The sequence below is a fragment of the Electrophorus electricus genome, chromosome 3 (genome assembly GCF_041902795.1).
Source record: "Electrophorus electricus isolate QZ-2024a chromosome 3, ASM4190279v1, whole genome shotgun sequence".
Lineage (NCBI taxonomy): Eukaryota > Metazoa > Chordata > Actinopteri > Gymnotiformes > Gymnotidae > Electrophorus > Electrophorus electricus.
Genome location: NC_137499.1, coordinates 2,924,651 through 2,946,453, shown reverse-complemented (window position 1 = coordinate 2,946,453; position 21,803 = coordinate 2,924,651). Strand labels below are relative to the sequence as shown.

Below are 21,803 nucleotides of genomic sequence, written 5' to 3'. Positions count from 1 at the left end.
TTTGTGCCCGTTTTACGGCATTTTGTAAATGTACCGTAAGTCTCCCTGTAGATTGCCTACCCACGTTTGGATTTGGAAGCTGCTACTTCAGGGGAGACCGAACTAACGCCAGACTTGGAAGAGACGGGTCAGGAAGACCGTTAGATCGTGTATATCTTTTGGCCAGCGCCAAAAAAGCAACAGATATGGAAAAGGAGGGCACGGAGATGGTAGAAGAAACTGAGCACATGATAGTGAAGAACGGTGCCAAGGACCCGCAAAATGCAATTTCTGCATCGGATTCAAAAGAAATGCGGGCTGTGGTACTGACAGGCTTCGGAGGTCTAAACAAACTCAAAGTAACCAAGAAACCAATGCCTGAACCCCAAGAAGGAGAAGTCAAAATTCGTGTTAAAGCATGGTACATCTTTCATCTTTCAGTTTAAATTGTTTTTTCCTTTTTAATACATATTTCGAATTTTATGATGTGAAATGGCATTGCATCGGGACCTTGCGCAACTGGTATTTGGTCTCAATAGCAACACGTTGCAGCAGAGTAACTGGGAAGAGACTAGCTTGTATAAGAGTGAATGTTTTGTATGTAATTTCTTTTTTTTTTTTCTAAACGAGCATGCAGGATTACAAGTTTAACAAACATCGTGTTGAGAAGTGTAGTTCATCGCCTTTCTTTCAGGCTATTCTCTGGAATACTAAGGTGGAAAACTACGTTTTAACAGCAGCTCCCACTTCCATTGCAGCGTTTTACGCATACTCATTTAGCAGGTGTCATTAAAAAGCAGTCGCGTCGTGAGCATAAGCCTTAAGAGCAGAGCACGGCTCTCACTGCTTTGATCACCAGATCATTATAACTGTGTTTTTATGAATGTTTCTAGATTCGTCCATATGTTGTTATCGTCCTGTAAAATTAATCACAGACGTATTTCATTCCAAGAGCAGGGGTGTAAACATACGGATTCCTATGTGACATCTTAACTTTCAGGATAAATATCGTTATATTTTAAACGCAAAAATGACTCATCAGAAAATGAGTTTTAAAAAATTGTTCCATTTGACAGAAAATGAATGATGTAAAGTTTGTAACGCTATGTGACGACACCTGAGCCGCACGGGTAGCTGTTTAAAGTTATTGGGTGTGGATCAGCATTTTTCTGCCGAAAAAATAAACAACCAGATGAACATCATCGCAACGGCCAAATTGCACCGACGTCACTGAGTCTCAGATCAAGACCTTGGCATTTTGTTTTGCAGTGGGTTGAATTTCCTCGACCTTATGGTGCGTCAAGGAAATATTGATAATCCCCCTAAAACACCTCTTGTGCCTGGATTTGAATGTTCTGGAATAGTGGAATCGATGGGAGAAAACGCTTCAGGGTTTGAGGTACGTGGCATTTGAATTCTCATATTTAGTAAGTGTAAGTAGTTTATTCTAACCTGTTTTACTATATTATATTAATGATATATCATTTATCATCATCTAACTGATCTAATTTTGTTTCAGTTAAAGTTGAATCACCATGACCAACTGACGTGTTTATGGACTGTTTGTTACAATGATAAGTTAACAAAATAAACACAGTTAAAGCAAATTATTACATTCTAAGCAGATATCCAAGCTCATCCATAGGATTCACGTATTCAGTGAAATGCACTGGTAACCACTGTGATGGATTTGAAAGGAGCCTGACATGATGGGGGTGGGGACAATACTTAATCTGTGTAGCCTAAATTTTTTTTATATAGTCAAATGAATGGGCTTACTTAACCTAAAAAGGCTAGCATTTCTAATAGTAGATAAAATTAGTATCTGTTTTAATAATACATGTTTTAAAAAATGAGAACATGCTAAATAGTCCTTGCTGGCATTCTCGGTTTTCCTTTAAGGTTGGTGTGGCATGTTTAAACTCTGGGTCTGGCCTGCTTTCAGATCGGGGACCGGGTGATGGCTTTCGTGAACTACAGTGCCTGGGCCGAAGTGGTGTGCACGCCAGTTGACTGGGTCTATAAGATACCCGATGAGATGACTTTTCCCGAGGCCGCTGCCTTCTGCGTGAACTTTGTGGCTGCTTACATGATGCTGTTCGAGGTGGCCAACCTGCGGGAGGGAATGTCTGTTCTGGTTCACTCAGCCGGTGGCGGCGTGGTAAGCTTCTGGGCCAGGGGCAGTTATGGAGACAAATTGAAGTAGCGCTTCATCCTTGTATTTTGGACTCACTTTAGACATTTTAAATGTGTAAAAACAAGTATTTAAATATGAATGTGAAGTTGAGCTAAGATACGCAAACAACAGGTGGTAATAATTTCATGTAAAACATTATGAAGCTGGCTTGGTAAAACTCATTGCTTCCATTTGTCCTTTGAAATAAGCCGCTGATCTTTTGATAAATGGCAAGACTCTGGGTGAGTATTGCTAGAACTGATTACTGGTGACCTGTTCAACGGATTGTTTCACATACATCTCATGGTTTATGTTCAGTCACTGTGAAGCAAATGTCAGCTGTGATGTATTATAATTTTGGAACAAAAGACTTTTCCTATCTTAAAGCAGATTGGTTCAGTAACATGTCTTCTGTCCAAACTCTCATCTCTGTTTACGTATATTATTCTGGCTCCCCAGGGTCAAGCTGTCACTCAGCTGTGTGCCACTGTTCCCAATGTCACCATTTTTGGCACAGCTTCTCCCTTCAAGCACGAAGCTATTCGACACTACGTCACTCACCTACTGGACAGAAATGCTGACTATGTGGCAGAAGTCAGAAAGTAAGGGCTCAGTCAAGCCACAGACACTCTGAACCGCCTCTGTCTGCAGCCTTTTCCAAACTTGGGTTACGTTGCGCTGTCACCATACACGGTTGCCGTTACTGTGGTTACTGTATGTGCAGCAGTTTCCCGCTCATTGGCAAATGGGAGGGGACCATTTCTGTGACTGAGCCTTATTTTTTACTTTTTTTTTCGTTGAGTGAGTTTGCATGGGGCTGAACAGGTCATGGGCTGGTCTGATGCCGGAAGGCGACGCGAGAGGTGGCCTGCCGCTCGTAAGGGAGCAGAGCAAGTGGATGATGTGGATATGATGGTGTGAGTCACACTCTAGGGGCCAGCGCTGGCCTGAGGAGGCAGACGTCACCAGTTACCTTCTCTGGCACTGTGCGGCTGTGGTCCCCATGGCAACACAGTGCTTGGCTAGGAAACTAGTGGCTTGATGGAAGGAGGGGCACAAGAGTGCTCTCCCGGGTGTACACACAGGCAGAGGTGGCGTGGTGATGGGTGGGGGGGAGACTGAGGATTGGAGTTGTGGAACAGTTCTCCCATGGTGGACTTCCCCCAGACATTACTCTAATGTGATTTCAGATTAGAGGAGAATATCATTATATGGGGAGAGTCATTAGGCATTCAGCAGAATACATGTATCTTCTGCAGAGCAGCACTTACTTTTCCTTGTGACCATATTGCTAGAGGCTCTGTCTTTTTATTATACAACCAATATTTTTTCCTCTGTGTTTCTCCATTTTTCCATGTGGTTTCCCATGTGATCTTAGTGGCAGACAACAGCCCTGCAATGATTGAATCCAGTGTTAGTACTTCTTGCAATCAATATTAAAAGTCTGAGGTACAAGCTAAGCCTCGTTAGCCCTTATGTGCTGATTGATAGAGCTCAAATGCAACCCTGTTGCATATCAGAGCACTAATAAATAGAAGTAAAATGAGTAGGAGAGGCGAGATTAATACTTCTTTCATCTCCCTGGGTCCACATTCCTCTCAGGATCAGGAGGAAAGCAAAATTAAATTGCTCTCAAGTCAGTCCTTTTACAATAGGCGAGATTCTGGGCATCACAAGACTGCTATGCAGGCAGTCCATGCATCAAAATAGAAAAGAAGGCATTAGGACCACTTGATCTTAATGACATGGTTCCCACTCACTTTCACGTCTTCTTGTTTGAACAGTACACTATTGAAAATGCACTCTGCATTAATCATGTACCATTTCTGATTCTTTACTTACTAGATGGTTAAGCATGAGTGATGCAGAGTTTCACTTGCCAAAAAACTTAGTTACTGGCAGAAACTGAGCATAAAATTGAATTATAGTTAAGATATGTTTGGATCAGAGCTATAGCTGAATGGATTGGCTGGAGATTAGAGAGTAGGATATTTAATGACCTCTCTTTCATATAGGATTTCCCCAGAAGGAGTGGACATTGTTCTGGACTGTCTGTGTGGAGAGAACACAGGGAAAGGCTTGGGTCTCCTGAAACCCCTGGGCACATACATCCTCTACGGTTGGTAGTTTTAGCAGATACCAAAGCTCAGACACAGAGCATGACGGTGCTAAAAATATGCTAAAAATAACATTGACACTGACAAGCATATAAAATAATCTATTAGGCAAGGTCCAGTAAGTCTCATTATGATAGAAGATAGTTAAGTTCATGCATAAAGGAAGACCTTGATGTAGATGGGCCCCTCCTAAACCATACCAGGCATTAATGAGGGTGCATCTTTGACCTTTTGGCCCCTATTTCAAATCAGTCATGTGTATCCCTTAAGGACAGAACAGAGGTTAATTCACATAAATGGTGATACACTGGTTCATGCAACTATAATACCTTGTAATCCCTTAGCTTCCTGTTCCATTAGGCATTTTTAATTGGAGTGGAACCTCAAAGGGTTGTAATAAGGTATAATATGGGCACATGATGAATCAGTTAATCATTGTAATGCAGACTGAATTCCACTAATGTGAGTCAGTGTATTAATTTGCACGATTTTGTAATTTCATCATGCCAGGCATAGGACAGCTCTTTACTTCAAACTCCTTAAGCAAAAGTATAAAAACCCAAGACTATCACATGTTTGCAGGTTCATCAAATATGGTAACGGGAGAGACAAAGAGTTTCTTCAGTTTTGCCAAATCTGTAAGTCATGCTTAAACTCTCTTTTGCACACTATATAGCATTGGTTCTTTGTCTATGCCAATTACCTTAAAACTATACATCATTTTATAAATATATTGTACCACTTCAACCTGTCTTTGCAGTTCAGTTGCTTTAATAGTCAGTTTAGAGTTCTTGACTCTTCCTTTGCAGTGGTGGCAGGTGGAGAAGGTCAATCCCATCAAACTCTATGAAGAAAACAAAGTCATGGCTGGATTCTCGCTGCTCAGCCTACTCTTTAAGCAGGGTGGCTGCAGCCAAGTGAAGACTGCTGTACAGGCTCTCCTCAACCTCTACAATCACAAGAAGATCAAACCTTTAGTGGATTCTCTGTGGGCCTTGGAGGAGGTAAGGGAACTGGCAACCAGGTAGAGGTAGAAGAACCATCTTTGTTAGGTACAGCATGCTCATTCTATCCTTTCGTGACAAAGGATGGTCCTATGTTCTTCCGTAGTCTCCCACTCACTCCGTCAGTCAGAGCACTCGTTCAAGGCATACTGTCAGACAGAGTGAGGTGCTAGAAGACCGGCACCCTGCAGCCATACCTAGTGAGCAAAAGGGCGAGTCGTGGAGGTATTTTTAGAGGAATTGGCAACCCAAGATATCTACCTCATCTGTTACACAGGGCGGTCAGGTGCTGTCACCAGAAGCCTCCCCTCATCCAGTGACAGGTGGGCTGTCCAGCCCTCTTCCCTCTCTGTCTTTAATAGATACAGTTTATGTTGTTGCCTGCCTACGCATCCTCTAACCAGCCGGCTCAGCATTACTCTCTGTTAAAGCTAATGGGCCTGCACAGGCTGTGGAACAGTAGTCCAGGACCAATTATGTTTTAAAGAACTGGCTGTAACATTTGTTGTCTCTGGCATTCTGGCGTTGGCAGTTGTATGATGAGGCCTTGGTGTCTTTGAGGAAGGACATTTGCTTTTGTAGGTGTCCTCATTGCAGAGAAGGTAGATGCAGCTCTCTTTCTTTTTCTTCTCTGCACAGCCAAAATCCATAATGTTGAATGGACTATTACAGTGCAATTGTGTCTGCATAGATTGTATAAATGCTGTGGATGTTAATTCAGATGATCAATTTATTGCTGTACTTGATGCAACAAGTTTACTTTGTGTTTCTGCTAAGACTAGGGACGCGCTGAACTGACTATTGGCCGTAAGAGAGTGTCAGGCCTTTAGAAGGCATCTATGACTGACCGTCGCCCGTACTCAGCGTGGTATGTTGCGCAGCGTCACCCGTACTCGGCGTGGTATGTTGCGTACCTTTAGCTCTAGTTGGTCTTCATCAGCAATGTTTTGGCTGATTTGTCCATATTGAGTCAGCATTGGCGGTCAGCTGTGAGAGAGTTTTCTAATTAGCTGTTATATCTAAATTTGACTAAAAATTAGATAATATAGACATAAACTGCATAAGGGTTGAGGTTGTTTTTTTTTGTTTGTTTGTTTTGTTTTTTGTTTTTTTGCACAGGAGCAGAATGCACTTGCGTCTCATTTGTTAGCTGAAGTCAGCTTGGTGCATTCCAGTGTCAGATGATGAGTGGCAACAATGGAAAGCAATCATTAGTTATTCGCAGTTCATGTTAGGTCTTCAATGTCAGTTTGGTGTGCTCCTAGCTTTACATTCGCACATGTCCATGGACTCTTCAGTGCTTCCTCACAGCAAGCTAGAAATTGAGCCAATACTGCACTGCTTTGTTGCATCAGCTGTGGATATTTGCAAGAGCATTGAGAATGTGAGTGATTGCTTGTCAGCTGTCTTCTAGCAGTATGCTCTGAATTCAGCTTATGTGGTTTTGTGCCGTTCCGCCAGACAGTTGCAGCCAGCAAAAAACCAAGTCCTCAGACACAATTTTCTACTTTTTGGTTCATTTCTGTCTGTGCTGTCAGAGCCTTAGTGTGGGCAGTATGAGATGAGTAGTTGAAGCTTTATAGATGTAGTCTGTGATGAAGAACGTTTCTGATCTCTGATCATAGTTGCTTCCGTGAATCTTAAGAAGAGATGTTCGTGCATGAAAGGCATTAGGGTAAAGATTATCTAAATATTAAAAATGTATTTAAATATTTAAAAATCTTTGGAACAACTTGGATTCTGTATATATAAATTACAACTAATATTCATATTTTATGTTTTATAGAAAATTCTCATCAGATCCTTTGCAATTGTTAAAGTTAAAAATATCAATATAACTTTGATATCTGAGCAAAAGCTATTAAGGACTACAATTGTCACTTGGATTTTGCAACTTAAAGGCTTTTTCACTGTTGATGCTGCCTTAAAACCTCGCTTGACTTGAGGAGAGAAGAGACACGTGTGTTCTCAATGAAGGGATGACTCTTGGGTGTTTTTTTTTGTTTTTTTGTTTTTTTTATTGCAGTGTTTGAGGCCAGTGCAATGGTGCACATTTATTGCTCTGTCTCAGAAAAAAAAAAATCAAGAAATGCCAGAGAATCAAGAACATTATACACCTGCTACAGATATGCTTGGAGATGGCACAGAGTGGAAATGTGGCATGTCTGGGCGAGCCTGAAGACTGGATTGGGAAGCACTGTATTGTGCATATGTTTAAGATGGCTTTGTACATTCTTCTAATTATTATTCTTTGCCACAGAATTTTCAAATGCCGTTTCCCCTATAGATTTTAAGATTGGTTTCTGTAGGTGCAGTGGTTCTTTGTCCTATACCCAGAATGAGCTTGTGAGATTTTAGCTTTTTTGCATTCCTCTTTTTAATCTCTCCATCCCTCCATTTTTCCCCCCATTGACTTAAAAGGAAGGTTTTTCTAACTGCTCCCAATTGTTTGTCCCCAGTTGTCTTTTATTTTTCCTTCCACACCTCCAAACCGTCAAGCTGCAACATATTAAAGGGGACATATCAAATAGTCTTTCCAGAAGCACTTTTTCAGTGCTTGTGCACATACATTTGGGTATATGGAGTTGTTACCAACCCACAAACAGAAATATCTAGTCAGGTTTTTTATGCGTGGCCTGCACCAGAAAACATGGACTCAAAGTATCTAAGTTTTTGTCTCACAAGTGCTGAGCCTATTAGCATTATATCAAAGCTAAGAGCGGAGCACAGGAACTGCTCTGTTGTTGTACTAAGCACCATATTAACCCTGAGCCTCAGAGGGCATGAGTGCTGAGTGGTAAAGTTTATTTTTGATGGCAATGTCCCACTTTGTTTCCGACTGCTTTAATAACCTGGAACACTACCTCCTAGGACTGGCAATGCAAGTTTTGCTAAAACAGGGATCAATACCAATTGTTTGTGGCAAGCCTGGGAAATGTAGCTAGCTAGTGAAGTATTTAAAAACAATTATGCTTAGCTAGGATGTCTTTCTTTGGCTGTTTAGCACTACTTAATGCTAACAGTGGAGGCAGCTAGCTAATATAGGGGATGTCATTTTCTCAAGTTATTTGCATTATTTGCTGCAGGATCCACAGTAATGTCAACACTATTAATTTATTGAATGACTATGAGATGAATTAATCTTGTGAATTACGTTACAGTAAAATTTACAAAGTTACTGCTGTATTCCAGTCAGGTAATCCTGTTAGTATTTTGAATAAAGCTCATCACATACAATTCATTAAGACTCCATGGAATTGTGTTGTAAAGGGGGCATAATGGGTCCCCTTTAAACACTGATTCCAATACCCTATGTTAACCTCAAATACGCTATAGAGATTAAGCAGATGAGTCAAAGCACAAAACTGCATTCCCATCTTTCCATCTTGTTTGATTACAACAGCAACCACTGAACTCTACAAGGCTTCACCTTTCAACCGTTTCATTCCTCAGTTCTTCCACAGTAACTCATTGATTTTAAAACTCTCTCTCAGTTTAAATCTAAAGCCATCAGTCATGCTGTGTAGATTCAACTGCTGATCCTAAACTGCATTTTGCTGATGGCACTTGTCTGACTAACCCTTCTACTCTTTCACCCCTCCTTCGTCCTTCACTGACTTTCGTATGTACTGAAATTTCAAGCGACAGTCATGAAACTTGTTTATCCAAAGCACATAACTGCACTTTATGCTAATTTCTGTTGTCTGTCTAACTATGTAAATTGTTTCTTTTTATAACTATACTTGTAGTTGTTTCCTACATTACTAGTATAAATGCGGTTAAAATGGACGTTGGTGAGACAGCTTGAAGTTTCTAGTTTCTTTAAAGTTTTAATAAAACTTTTTTTTAATTGGATTTTTTTATTGAGTATTTTATTGGATTTTAAATCATGCATAAGCACACAGACAAACTCACAGGTGTTTACACATACATATTCTTATGCATACATAAATCTAAATAAAACCCAGAAGAGACAGCACATTAAAAAAGAGGCGGGGGGGGGGGGGTGCAAGGATAAGATCAATCGAATTCTAATTGTCTGATTATCCTTCTGATTGATCCTTTTATAAACAAAGGGGGACATGTGGAAGTGTAAGTGACGCCCAGTGCGCATCTCGTTAATTCTAGGGAGGGCCAGATTGATGCCAAGCAAACGACTGATGTTCATTTTGAATATGGTCTGTGATTTCATCAGGCAGAGTGTAAGAAGGGTTGCCACCCCCTATAGAAATATGTTTCACTGCCCTTAGGACGAGAGCTCGGGCGCTCCATAGGTAGCGCTTTAACCATATGGCCATACCATTGACTCATAGTGGGAGGCTTGGTTTTTCTCCAGTGAAACAGGACACATCTCCTAGCCAATAAAAGAAACATGCTCAAGAGTTTGTGTTGTGCATTAGTTATAGAGATACTGTGATCAGGGAGGTTCAGCAAGAGGTTCTGGTTTGATTTTGTTTTGCCGAAAATGCTACTAAATTCTTTTGCTATATTATCCCAAAATGTATTTAACAAGAAGCATGGCCAGAAATGATAGAACAAAGATCCCACCTCCACATTGGGATTAATGCACATAGGGGAGTGTTTAGGATCAGTGTGGTTAAGGAATTGAGGGATGCTTTGCAATTTATAAAGAATCCTGCACTTCACTAATTATGTGGGAGATGGCACACAAGCCCATGTGCAGAAATATTTGCGAATGATTAAGGTTGGGATTTGCAGTTTGTTTTTCGTACAATTTTGTAGGAAATCTAACAAAATCACTCCTATTTATTATAATTCCTATGAATTCTTACTGAAATCATATTTTCTAAACAGTTTGAGAAGATATCTGTAGTATTGGAATTTATTGGTAAATGTGCCATTTTCATATTGGGGAACTACTACAGAATTTTGCATTTAGCTCTTTCTGTTTAGCCAGTGTCCTGTCACCAGAAATATCTACTTGCCATGCACAAAAGATCCGATGTGTGGGCTAAATCACCTGACTCTAACGACGCTTTCCCTAGAGAGCACAATCTCGCCCTTTTCCCTGTAACCAGAAAGTAGTGGGATGGGGGAAGGGTGGCCAAGAAGGAGCGAGGAAGAGGGATCTTGCTTGCAAAAATGGGAGAAAGGAAGAGATGGGGATGCATGTGTTCTAAGGAGGACGGCAGACTGCAGACGGTAATGTTCTCAGCAGGAGAGGCTGGAATCGCATTACCTGTGTCCAGTCCAGTTGCTCCGCACTTTCCTCCCCCTGTGATGTGAGATGAAGACATTTATCTGAATGCTAAATGGAACATTAGCAGCACCCTGAATCTTTTCTCAGGCAACGTTCAGTAGTACTTTGGTGACACTGATGGATACACTGGCTAGCACAGCAGTCCCTTGCAGGGCTTTAAGGGAAGGTTAAATGTTTAAGGGAACCCCAGAGTAATTTATCTCTATGGCTTACACATTTTGAAAGATGAAAGCGGTTTTTTTCTGTGATTTTGCATTTGGCTACACTTGTATATGCAATTTCTATAACACCTCAGTCATGCACACTGATGTGCACTATGACCTCTGCAATGAATGTTTCATATACAGATTTGTTGGATGTGAGTCACACCCTCATGTCACACGTGCAGTGTGTGTCTGCGCTGATTCCTTTTGCATACGTACGGTCCGGTTTCTCATTGGTTCAGTGTGTCAGGCACCCTGCTGTGCAGGTCCACGTCAGTGGCAGCAACGTGGCCCTGCTTGCAGTGGCTGCAGCAGTTGCTATGCTAACCTGGGAGCTGCTGTGACGCCAAGGTCTGGTGACTTAGTATGGTTTTGTGCATATCGCCTGGTCTGCTGCTTCCTCAGTACCCTTGTGCAGTAAATTCTGCTATTTAAATGCTGTACAACTTGGCCTGGGATTTGATTGTTCATTTAATTACTCCCCACCTTAGCAAAACACTCACCAGACACAACCCCAACGGCAGGAAGCATTAGCTAAGATATATTTAATTATCGCAGTGCAGAGTGCATTAGTGGCACGTCTGTTTATGGCTGAACTGTTGCTTTTGTATGTCAAGGACACTTTTGCTTACAGAACCATCTTAATAAAAAAATGTCAATGCTGCTAAAGCAATTTGGGTATTTTTTTCCCTCCTTTCAACAAGTGACCATCTTTGCCTTGCAGTAGTCAGCAGTCAGTATCCCCAAACGACTTGATTTCGATTTTCGTGACTGACATCTTCTCACTCTTGAGCTAGTTACAAATGACAGTATCACTCCTATCTAAGATCCATAAAATTGAGTTATGTCTGCGTTGCTTTTCCTTCTAATTTCATTTCACAGTTCCTGATCATGGAACAAAAGCTGCTGGGTTAAATGTCTAGTAGCCAATGAGATTATTTGTTTTATTAATTCTGACAAATATGGTGATATTTCTTTTTTTCTTCAGCCAGAGTGAAATGGTAGATTACACATGAGAGAAAAATACATGAGCACTGAGGAATCTGAATATTATGTATCACTGCTGAGATTTTATGACCTCTAGATGCAATTTCCTGGTGCTGGATAGGCTTTGAGTGGAATTCTCCATAATCTAAGTGCACATTTCCTGAGACGTGACATTCCTGCAACTTTCCTGCATTTTCTTAATGGTAGTTATTTTTGCTGGACTGTATAGCAAAATAGTATACCTAAAAGAGGCATATTGGCTCACTGACTGAATGAAGTCCCATTGCATCTGTACATTATCTATCTAGCTATTCTGTTTAGCAGGATACATAAAGGGAATAAACACCTTGTTGTCTTTGAAGCGTCGCCATTGTTCTCCAATTAATAATGTAATTAGTTATATGACTGGATTAAATTACTATTTTCACTCACATTAGGTAGTAGCTTTTGTGATGTTAATGATTGAAGATTATTATTATTATTATTATTATTATTATTACTACTACTACTACTATTTTGTCATGTTCCACTTTGCTCACTTTAAAAAAATGCTCACGACAATTAGCAAGCCAACAGCAATATTTATTTACTAGCTAGCTATGCAACATGGTTAAAAGATTAGTCACATTTAACAAACTTATAAATTCATGGTTATTACAGTAAAGCTCTGCATTCTAAAAGCTAGTTTATAATTATCTGTTACCAAGAGTAATGTTAAGCTTTTCTGTATACATCACAAATGCTAATAAAATACAAAGGATTCTTGCAAATTCTCTTAACCCGGTATACACTCTGCTTATGCAGTCATGCACTTGTAATCCAGACACAGTGCCATTTGGCATTGTTCTGTTTAAAAGCACAGGGATGTCCCTGGATGATGTCTGCATGATGTCCAAAATGTATACATGTCTCTCTGCATTGAAGGTGCCTCCCAGATCTGCTCGTCACCCATGACACCACGATACGATGGCACACGCTAGCGCTGAACAGCTTGGGGGGGGGTTGAGCAGGCACTTAGACGGGCCGTTCTGAACAGGACTGGTTAGACAGAGCTAAAGGGTGCTGTGGTGCTTGACCCTTGTGGTATTGTGACCGAAGCATGTCACAGACATTTCTTTAAGGCCCCAGGGAACTGTGCTAACTTGTGTAAAGGGGGTATAGTGAGTCCCCTTTAACTTCCATGTATGTCTACAGCTGCGAATACTGTGTTGACTGACACACAGGTTTGCTAAAATATCCCTGTGCTTATAACATGATGTCCAATAATCATCAATTTCAGTTTAAATGTATATCTTTAAAAAAAACAGTGAGTTGATAAGGTAATACATGAAGTATCTTGTCTTTCTGCTATTTTTGTTTTTGAGTAAATTTATTTATTTTGGAATTGGGGTTGTAAGTATATGGCTTCCCATTACTGAATTGTGTGTAAACAAGAAAACCAAGGGACTTCATTATTAGCATTTATAGTTAGCTGTGGTTATAATTAAAATTTGCATAGTGGACTACTTAATAATTTGCCATTCTGTGTAGAAGATAGCTTGCATAGATAGCTGGGCTCTTAGGACCAAGGCACAGAAGACCACAAAAAAATCTGTTTCCTTCTGAGATTTCCAGTCTTTTCAGATATCATACTGTTGACATTTGTGTGAAAAATACTGTGCAGTGGATGTTATGGTGAAACTAGGCTTACTAGTTGTCTTGTTCTAATGTGTGATAGACCAAGCTAGAACTGAACCAATAAGGTTTGGGTTTAAATCTCAGATGCTGTTAATTGTGTTCTAATTGGAAGGAAAGAAGGACAATAGTCCTGATATACTGTGGCTGTGTGATGCAATCAAAACTCTCTTTTGATAGAATTAGTCCTATATTCTGAAAAAAAAATTGGTGCTCTTCTCTTACTGTTCATTATTTTATTTTCAAGTGCTTGTTTCTAAATTACTTAAAACACCAGGTAGCTTTCATGATGTACTAGTTAATTATTATAATGTCTAACACGAAATTGGCCAACTCCAGTCTGATGTCTGAGAAATAAAAAAAAAAATACTGCAACACAGCCATAATTTGCTACACTCTTGATTCATTCACTTGTCTCTTAAATATGGTTTGAGTTCCCTTTGGTGCCCTCTCTGCACAAAACACTGGAGAAGTGACAGGCAATCTTTCAGGAACATTGGCTTTGTCCCCTGACTAAAGGCTTGGTAGCTTTGCCAAGCTCAGAAAAAAACCTTTTTGTCAGTATGGGACAATGGCCTCAAAAGAACACATTCCATCTTCTCACCAAAAAGAGATGAATAGTATTCTTAAAATGGGGGGACCTGTGTACATTTTAATGAGATCTGAGATTTCTTTTCCCCCTCATACACTACATACAGTTCTTCTGTGGTGATGTCGGGCTGGGTCTATGGGTTCATCTTCAGCTGCCTGTACCCAAGTCAGGGTGAAACTAACAGGTACACTAGGATAACGGTCATTTAGGTTCATTTGAAAGAACGGTGGGATATAGGAGGCACCACAAGTGCCGTGTTGTGTGGGTGACATTCTGGAACGTTGCAGCAAAGCATGCTGGGAGGTGCCCCTGCAAGTATAGGGATTCATGTGTTGTGCAATTTGATGGATATCATTGTATCTCTGCGAGGCAAAGATTTGAATGTAACTCATCCAATCATTACACATATATTATAAATATTCGCCCACTGAGTGCAATATTTCAGAATGTGCCAGGTATAATGAAATCATGTGAAGGAAATGGAGCCATTTGCTCTTCAGTGTTATTCCAAGGACTCATCGAAAACCATATTAGTGTGACCAGCCAAGAAATGTCACAGGGCATAGCAAGCCTGATGATGGGTCTTTCAAGAAGCTAATGATCCCCACAGGCTGTTGGAAGGCCTGGAGCAAGCTAAAAAAAAATCGCACCAAGGAGAGCATTATTGCAGGATCGCTCTGTGTTGCAAGTTTGAAAATAGCCTTTGGAAGCAGTCTCTTGATTACCAAATGTGCTGAGTCGCATGCAAAAGGCCAGCATAGTCTTGCTAATTCTTGTTAATGTACTTTTGCATACTTGATCTAGGGATATATATTTATCTGGATCATTAAATAATAGAGGCTTAGCATCCTTGTGATGGATGTAGACATAAAATCAAATCAAATTCTTTTCATAAAAGCTCTCCTCCGGTTTGCCATTAGAATTTGCCTTTGGCCAGATTTGAGCATATTTGAAAGCCCAGGCTGTGTGGAGGTTTCATTCGAAGCTGGGTCGAGTGCCCAGGGCCTGGGCTCCAGCAACATGAGTCTGTGGGAGGAAGATTCCAGAATGTTCAGCGTAAGCCACCGCTGACCCTTCACTCAACCCCGCTGAGCCTCTTTGACGCAGGCTAATCAATTTTTGAGATGAGTTGTCACCAGTTTTCCTTTCTCTCTATTATTGATTCCAGTCAGGGTTTTGACCTGGCCTTGCTGTGATTGATGTGTGTGGGATTGGTGGACACGTTCCAAAAAGAGCAACACCCATGAGAATGCCGAGAGGCTTGGCAGGCCTTTCCTCGGCTGATGGAGCGAGCCAGCATTATGGACGGGCAACTGCAATGTGTGGGAGAGGTCTCTGATTCCAGAACGTCTCCGGAAGCAGTGAGCATAGCCATTATGGCCATTATAAGCAGATTCAGCCTTAAGTTTTTCACCATATACCAAGCTTTCATTTCCAGTGTTATGAAGAATGGCTGTGTGCTTGTCATACTGTGAATCTCAGGCCACCTTCTCTATCCATGCTTGTTCAGTTGGTTTTGCTTACTTTTACATGTAGCATATAGATTACCTTGTGCATTATAAAAACTGATATAGAGAGCTCAGCACAAGGGGTTAAATAAATCTTTCTTAGAGTTAATCCATCATGTTAATCTAATCTAGTTAATCTATACATGCATAATTACTAGCACTCTTTTATGACCTTGGCAAGGGAAGCATCCCCAGTGACTGAAGATGATTAAACACTTTTTTGATGACTAAGGAGTGAAATAGTTTTGAAAATGCATGAGCACTAGTTGGATTTAACGAGCTGGATTATGAGCTTGCTTTATTCTTGAGCTGTCATTGCTGCTTCATGCTTCTTAAACAACCCAACATCCAAATCTGCTTTAAAAAGAGATTAAGAAACCAAGGGCTCAGTAGCTGAAGAGGCAGAGAAAGATTAAAGCCTGCATGAATCGAAGTGCTCCTTTGTGGACTGAAGCAGGCCTCTCCCATTACTCTTGATTTGTCACCTCAGTGATGGTCTGCTAAGATACCGTTGAAGCTCATATGTGCACAGATCAGTGTTGGGTTTCATATAACCGTTTGTTAATGAAGAAAGACGAGACAAATGTAGTTTCAAAATCTTGCAAGTCTGGTGGATCACCATAGTTAATGTGTATCTAACGTGCATCTCCGTTCATCTTAAAAGCATCACTTGGTGGCTAATCAGCTGTTATGAAATTTCACTGAAATTTCAGTTGCTACAATAAGCCAGATCTGGGTTTATTACAAGCTAGTCAATGTGGTCCTTTTTTTTTTTTTTTAACTGACGTACAGTGTCAGATCTTTTCGTAGCAACTATTGCTGCTGTGTTTTTAAAAAAGTTGTTTTTTCATCTACAATTTTCACTCCTCATTTAAGTGCATCTTTGAATATGGAGAATGTTATTAGAATGTGTGGATATACCTCAGAAAATGTACTTTCTGTCTCAGTTTACACTTTCTGCATGAGTAGTGGAGACATCTCACTAAACTCTGGTCACGAAGAATGATTCAGAGTCAAATGATGAGTCATAATTCTGAATTGAACAAGAGGGCCTAATAGCCTTTCCTACATTAGGTCCCTAAAGTACATATGACTCAAGTGTTTTTTTAACCAAATCAACATGCTCAGTTTATAAGGATGGATAATTGTCACTTTTTATTAAATGTAAGATTTGTATGTCCTAACTGTGTACCGCATATATCTGTACTGTGTACTGCATAAACCTGCTGAAGAGAATGCAGAGAATTTGGGTAGCGTTCTGTGGAGTGTCCTCGCTAATGCATAATTGTCTCTCATTCTCTTGGGGCTGGGGTAGTGGAATCAATCATGAACAACCAAACCACCTCATATTTGTAGAACCTTTTTGAGGTGAAACTGAATAAGAGAGTCGCCATTGCTGGTTTATGGGGCAAGTAATATTCTAAGGGGATGTTGATTGGTGGGAGAGGGTGCTGTCGGTACCCAAGGCTAGCACTCCCCTGGCAGGCCAGTAGCAATGCCAGCTGGGCCAGCAGTAGTTGAAGCGTACTCTGAGCAGCCATTAAAACCGACTTGGCACAGCCTGACGTACACTGTGCTCCCTGCCCAAGCCGCTTTTGCTGAGTCAAGTACTGAATGGAAGGCCAAGAGAGAGAGAAAGCAGCAGTGCTGATTATGGCCTGCAAAGAATACAAATACATGGCAAACTAAAGGCCAACATAGCATAACATAACGCAGGACAGCAGAGCATTCCATTTCCCAAAACCTGACATTTAAAGCAAAAAAAAAAAAAAGGATGGGAGGATGAAAATAATGCAGAAATGCAGAATGTCATTTTCAGCAGTTCACAATATATTCACAACATGTATGTTCACAACATTGTCTACCTGGCAGACAAAAGGTGTTTCATTTTAGTGTTAGCCTATTTCTGGAGAATTTCTTTCTCTTGTATAAAAACATTTTGCTCAAGGTATGCAATGTAATAGTTTTTTTGAGGCCACGAGAAATGAAATATCATAAACAACCTTTGCTTCAAACAAGATTCAAAATGATTCTTAGAGCTGACACTGCTCCATTGATATGTTGATGAGTTTCATATAAAAGTGTGAGACTTGAAGTGCTTGAGTGCTTCCATGCAAAGGTGAAGGAAACCTTTTTCTAGTGAAGCCACTTACAGTAAAAATGAAATGTGCTTAAACCATTTACAAAGGTCAGTTTCATGACCTACAGTGACTAGTATTTGATAATTACTCTTTTTATTAAATGATTAAATTGTGAAAATCATCATTTAGGCTACTGGATTTTTACAGAAAATTGCATTTTTCTATGCACAATTGGCTGTTAGCATGTAGCATCTGTGAGTGTTTATATCCCTGCTGTAGGATGCTGTTGGATGTAGTCTTATGTAAGGTTCTGAACTTGGAGCCAGTCTGACCTCACACACAGTCAGTAAGGCTTGAACACAGCAGTCATAACAAATGTATTATCTGTGAATGTAAATAATCCATTCTAGTGCAGAACCTCAGTCTTATTATTCTGACACAAACACAGTGTAAAGCTTTTCTGTGTACTTAATTGGTGTTTTTGGGTCTCCAGTCAGGAAAAAAAAAAGTAACTTTTTTGCCTAATGGATTCCTATTGCCCCCCCCCCCCCCCCCCCCAAAAAAATAAAATAAAATAAATGGAAAGCTCAGGAGAAGCCTGGTATGTCTAGCATCTGCCTGAAGTATACTGACCTCTACTGCCACCTTCAGTGCACTTTTGAGCATTGCAGGAACTAATTTGTATTCTTTGTTTACAAGAGCAGAGAGAAACTGTTTATGGCAATACTATGGAGCAGTTCTATAAACATGTGGGTGGATTTGCCGGATTGTTGTAGCAGTTGTGTTCTTTAACCCCCAGGTGAAGGAGGCAATGCAGAGAATCCATGACAGAGGAAACATAGGAAAGCTGATTCTGGATATGGAAAAATCTCCAACTCCTTTGGTAGGTCACATGAAGAAAACCATAGTGACTCTGGGTTGTGAACATACTAATATACTGACAATGTATATATAGCAGCTATGCATTCACCACATTGTTTCTATAAGTTTTTAATTTTGTCTACTACCCACATTCTTGAACCATGGTGTACTCTGTCATTCATTCAAAATGATATGTAAGAGAAACCAGAACAATTGGTTGCAACCCAACCAGCACGGACACTAACACACCTGTTTACAGCTGATGAGAGCAAAAAAAAAAAAAAAAGAAAGAAGAAAAGATTGGCAGCAGTGTCACAAGACAGTGTTGCCATGGAGACATGTTACCATGATGCTGAGACAATACGTGGAAATAGGCTAATTTCCGTGCCGTTTGCACTTCTTCCCCACTACCAAACACTTACTGACTGCTAGCTGACAGCTGCAGCAGACACTCAGGGAGCACAGTGATCAAAACAGAGCACCAGATTAGCACTGGATGTCTGATGTTGTCTGCCCAGCTCTACTTCTTAAAGGGGTACCTTCCTTGTTTGCAAGGCTATGGAAGTAATGGTTATGTCCCCTTCTGCCCCAGATGGCCAACGACAGCACAGAGACCAGCGAGGCGGGTGAGGAAGAGGAGGAGCAAGAGGGGGACAACGACAACAAGGAGCGAATGCCTTTCATCCAGTAAGCCCTAATGACCCCTGGCCCACTTGTGGACACCCCCCTCCCCCCATAGACTGAGAGACTCCCACAGTGTCAGGATCATCCACTTGGCGCCATGCTGTCGTGAAGTGTATGATTGATTGTGCATCCCTTGTCTGTCTGACCTGTGGTGTATTTCGAAAATCAAAAACCCTCATTGCCACTTGAATGCCATTCCTAGTGCAGTATTGAAATGTTGTAGTGTTTGCTCCAAAGTGTTGTTTGAGGTCTCAGTCTTGTTTGCAACTTTTTTTGAGTGTCATATGGCAGAAAAAGAGAGTTTCATGTGAAAGAGAGTGCCATCATATTTGTTCAGGTGTTATGCTACTGTATTCGTGGCAGAGGATAGAATTACAAAACTGTGCACATATATATGTGCAACTGTATTCAGGTAGGTGTGTGTTTGAGTTTTCGCTCATATTGCTTTATCACAGTCATTTGCTGAAATTGGTAAATTATTCCGTTGGCCACACCATATTCATTTTTGGAATAGCCATTTAGCAACCAGACTGTAGTTTTTTTTCAATCTGGTAACAGCTCTGTAGCCCTTCAGAGAGAGATTTTCTCATGGTTTGGTGTCTAAACTCCATTTGAGAGCACACCGCAAATACTTTAGAGCATTTAATATTTCCTAGATAATCGACGCAAAGTATTTCTGAAAGCTGTTTTATGTCACTCCGGTAAGCCAAAACCCAACACCAACCTTGAGAAAGGCAGTGGATCTGAGGTTTTGCCTTTTGTAACTGTACATGTGTGTGATGTATTTACATTATGGTGCCTGCTTGGAATTATTGACTTTAACTTAAAAGAATAAGTGTGCAGAGGACTAATAGTGTACAATACCACCCACATCATATAAATGAACTCTTAATTCTCTTAATTAGTTAAGAGAATTAGTTAATTAGACTTAATTCTCATGTGCCTATACTGTTCTTGGAAATAAATTGATGTGTGTGTGTGTGTGTGTGTGTGTGTGTGGGTGGGTGGGTGGGTGCGGGTGCACGCACACGTGTCCATGTATGTTGCATAGTGCATGTCTGATAAAACATGATTATGGAGTTCAATAAATATTGAACTCTATTACTACTTGTACTATTGTACTATTAGTACAAAAGTGTGACATGCTTACTTTTCATCTTTCCTTTGGCCTTTCTGTTGATGTTCTTACGGTGACATTTATTAATAAGCAATGGAAGTGAAGATTAGAAAAATAAGGCAATCTGCTCTTGCACACTAATGCGCAATTTCATCTTTCCTGCGGTTGTTTAAGGCACAAAGAAATGTCTGCAGTGTGTTATAATTGTACAAAAAAAAATCTTGATATTACAAACTCATTTGAGAATGTTTTCTGTTTGTTTATTTAGGTCTATACTCTAGATTATCCTAAAGTAGGTGAACGATCAGCAACATGCCTTAAAAAGTGAACACTAAATGCTCAATGTGTTAGGTGTAGTTACAGGCAGCCAACTGTATATTGTTTAGCTGTAGCAGTCAGTGATGCTACTTATGCTATGTTGTGTGCGGACGTTCTGTTACGTAAATAAAAAATCTGCAAAGCTTTCGTGAATGAGTTTTTGTGTCAGATTTAAATGCAGAGTATAAGTACATTGCACTGAAGGGCCCTTAATTGATATGACCTTTAAGAACACTGGCGAATAGGATTCCTGATTGACGTCATGATTGGTAAGATGTAAATTTAACATTTTTTCCTCACCAGTGAACTCCACAGTCATACTTGGAAATTACAATACTATCATTGAAAAGAAATTTTCATCTACAGAAATACAGGGAAATGGCATTTTATAGCATTCTCTATGAAAGCAACAAAAACTTGCCTAAAGTATGATGCATGTTTGACCTTTTCTTTTGACTTGGTATTAGTCACATTTATATATAACATTCTCAAACTCAAGGATGCTTTACAGGCAGAAATCAGCTTTTACACTCAAATCGCTCACATGCTATGGGTAGCAGCAGCCAATTTGCACATAGTGTACTCTCAGTAACCACAGCCCCCTGGGGAACAGGGGCAGAAGGAGGTTAAGACCAGGACATAGCCATCACTGGACACAACTCCACACAGATAGGGGCTCAAACCCAAGACCCTATCACTGAGTAGCAAACATGCTAACCACCAAGCCACTTGTTACAGTCTTTCAACCCTTTAATGCCTGAAAATATAGTTTTCTAATTTCCCTGATATGAATATTTATGGAATAAAACTTTAAACTTTTTAACTGAGGCTGTCTCTGCTGTATGTGATCCAGAATCCATTTAACTGTGATTGCAATTTCAAATGCAAGTGCTGTGTGATTCCCATTTAAAGTCAGTGTACTGTATTTCAGTTGTTAAATGTCTTTTTTAAAATGTGAATCCAAGCCTTTAGAGTTGTAAGGGTATATAGGCAATTCTTTGTGCATTTTAAGGGGAAACAGTTGGTATGTGAGACAGTTGGTCTCTTTCAAAACATCAGCCTTTTTTATTTGCCTCTCCCCTCCCTCTAGCTGTCTCACAGCATCATGGGATAAAAATAGCCCTGTCTGAGTGCAGAGCACTGAACTGGACATACTCACCTCACCACCATCAGCCTCTCTGACTCCCAAATGCAAACATGCGAAATGTGCCCTGTTTGGATCAAAACTGCCTGGGTTATATATTAGTGCATTTGTTTTGCAAACAAACAAACAAATGAATA

General features: G+C 40.3%; 1 protein-coding gene across 3 annotated transcripts; it reads left to right on the top strand.

Annotated features, from left to right (window-relative positions):
* The first annotated feature begins 27 nt into the window (after positions 1–27).
* Positions 28–20,675, top strand: vat1l (vesicle amine transport 1-like). Of its 3 annotated transcripts, XM_027012931.3 has the most exons (9): positions 39–400; positions 1,249–1,378; positions 1,925–2,140; positions 2,615–2,757; positions 4,171–4,274; positions 4,855–4,910; positions 5,082–5,276; positions 18,342–18,425; positions 18,996–20,675. In XM_027012931.3, exons 1-9 carry the CDS (start codon positions 186–188, stop codon positions 19,092–19,094), a joined length of 1,242 nt encoding a protein of 413 aa, XP_026868732.1. In that variant the 5' UTR covers positions 39–185; the 3' UTR covers positions 19,095–20,675. The 3 variants fall into 3 exon arrangements, with proteins under 3 accessions (XP_081565829.1, XP_081565830.1, XP_026868732.1); XM_081709703.1 differs by lacking the exons at positions 18,342–18,425; positions 18,996–20,675 and adding an exon at positions 7,303–9,093 and having other exon boundaries at positions 28–400; XM_081709704.1 differs by lacking the exons at positions 4,171–4,274; positions 4,855–4,910; positions 5,082–5,276; positions 18,342–18,425; positions 18,996–20,675 and adding an exon at positions 2,958–4,164 and having other exon boundaries at positions 32–400.
* The last annotated feature ends 1,128 nt before the right edge of the window (positions 20,676–21,803 follow it).

Excerpts from the sequence above, each read along its gene's own strand:
- vat1l (XM_027012931.3), top strand. The coding sequence starts at position 186 with ATGGAAAAGGAGGGCACGGAGATGGTAGAAGAAACTGAGCACATGATA. Across the intron at positions 2,758-4,170 it reads TATGTGGCAGAAGTCAGAAA|GATTTCCCCAGAAGGAGTGG; the intron begins GTAAGGGCTCAG and ends TCTTTCATATAG. Across the intron at positions 4,911-5,081 it reads TCTTCAGTTTTGCCAAATCT|TGGTGGCAGGTGGAGAAGGT; the intron begins GTAAGTCATGCT and ends CTTCCTTTGCAG.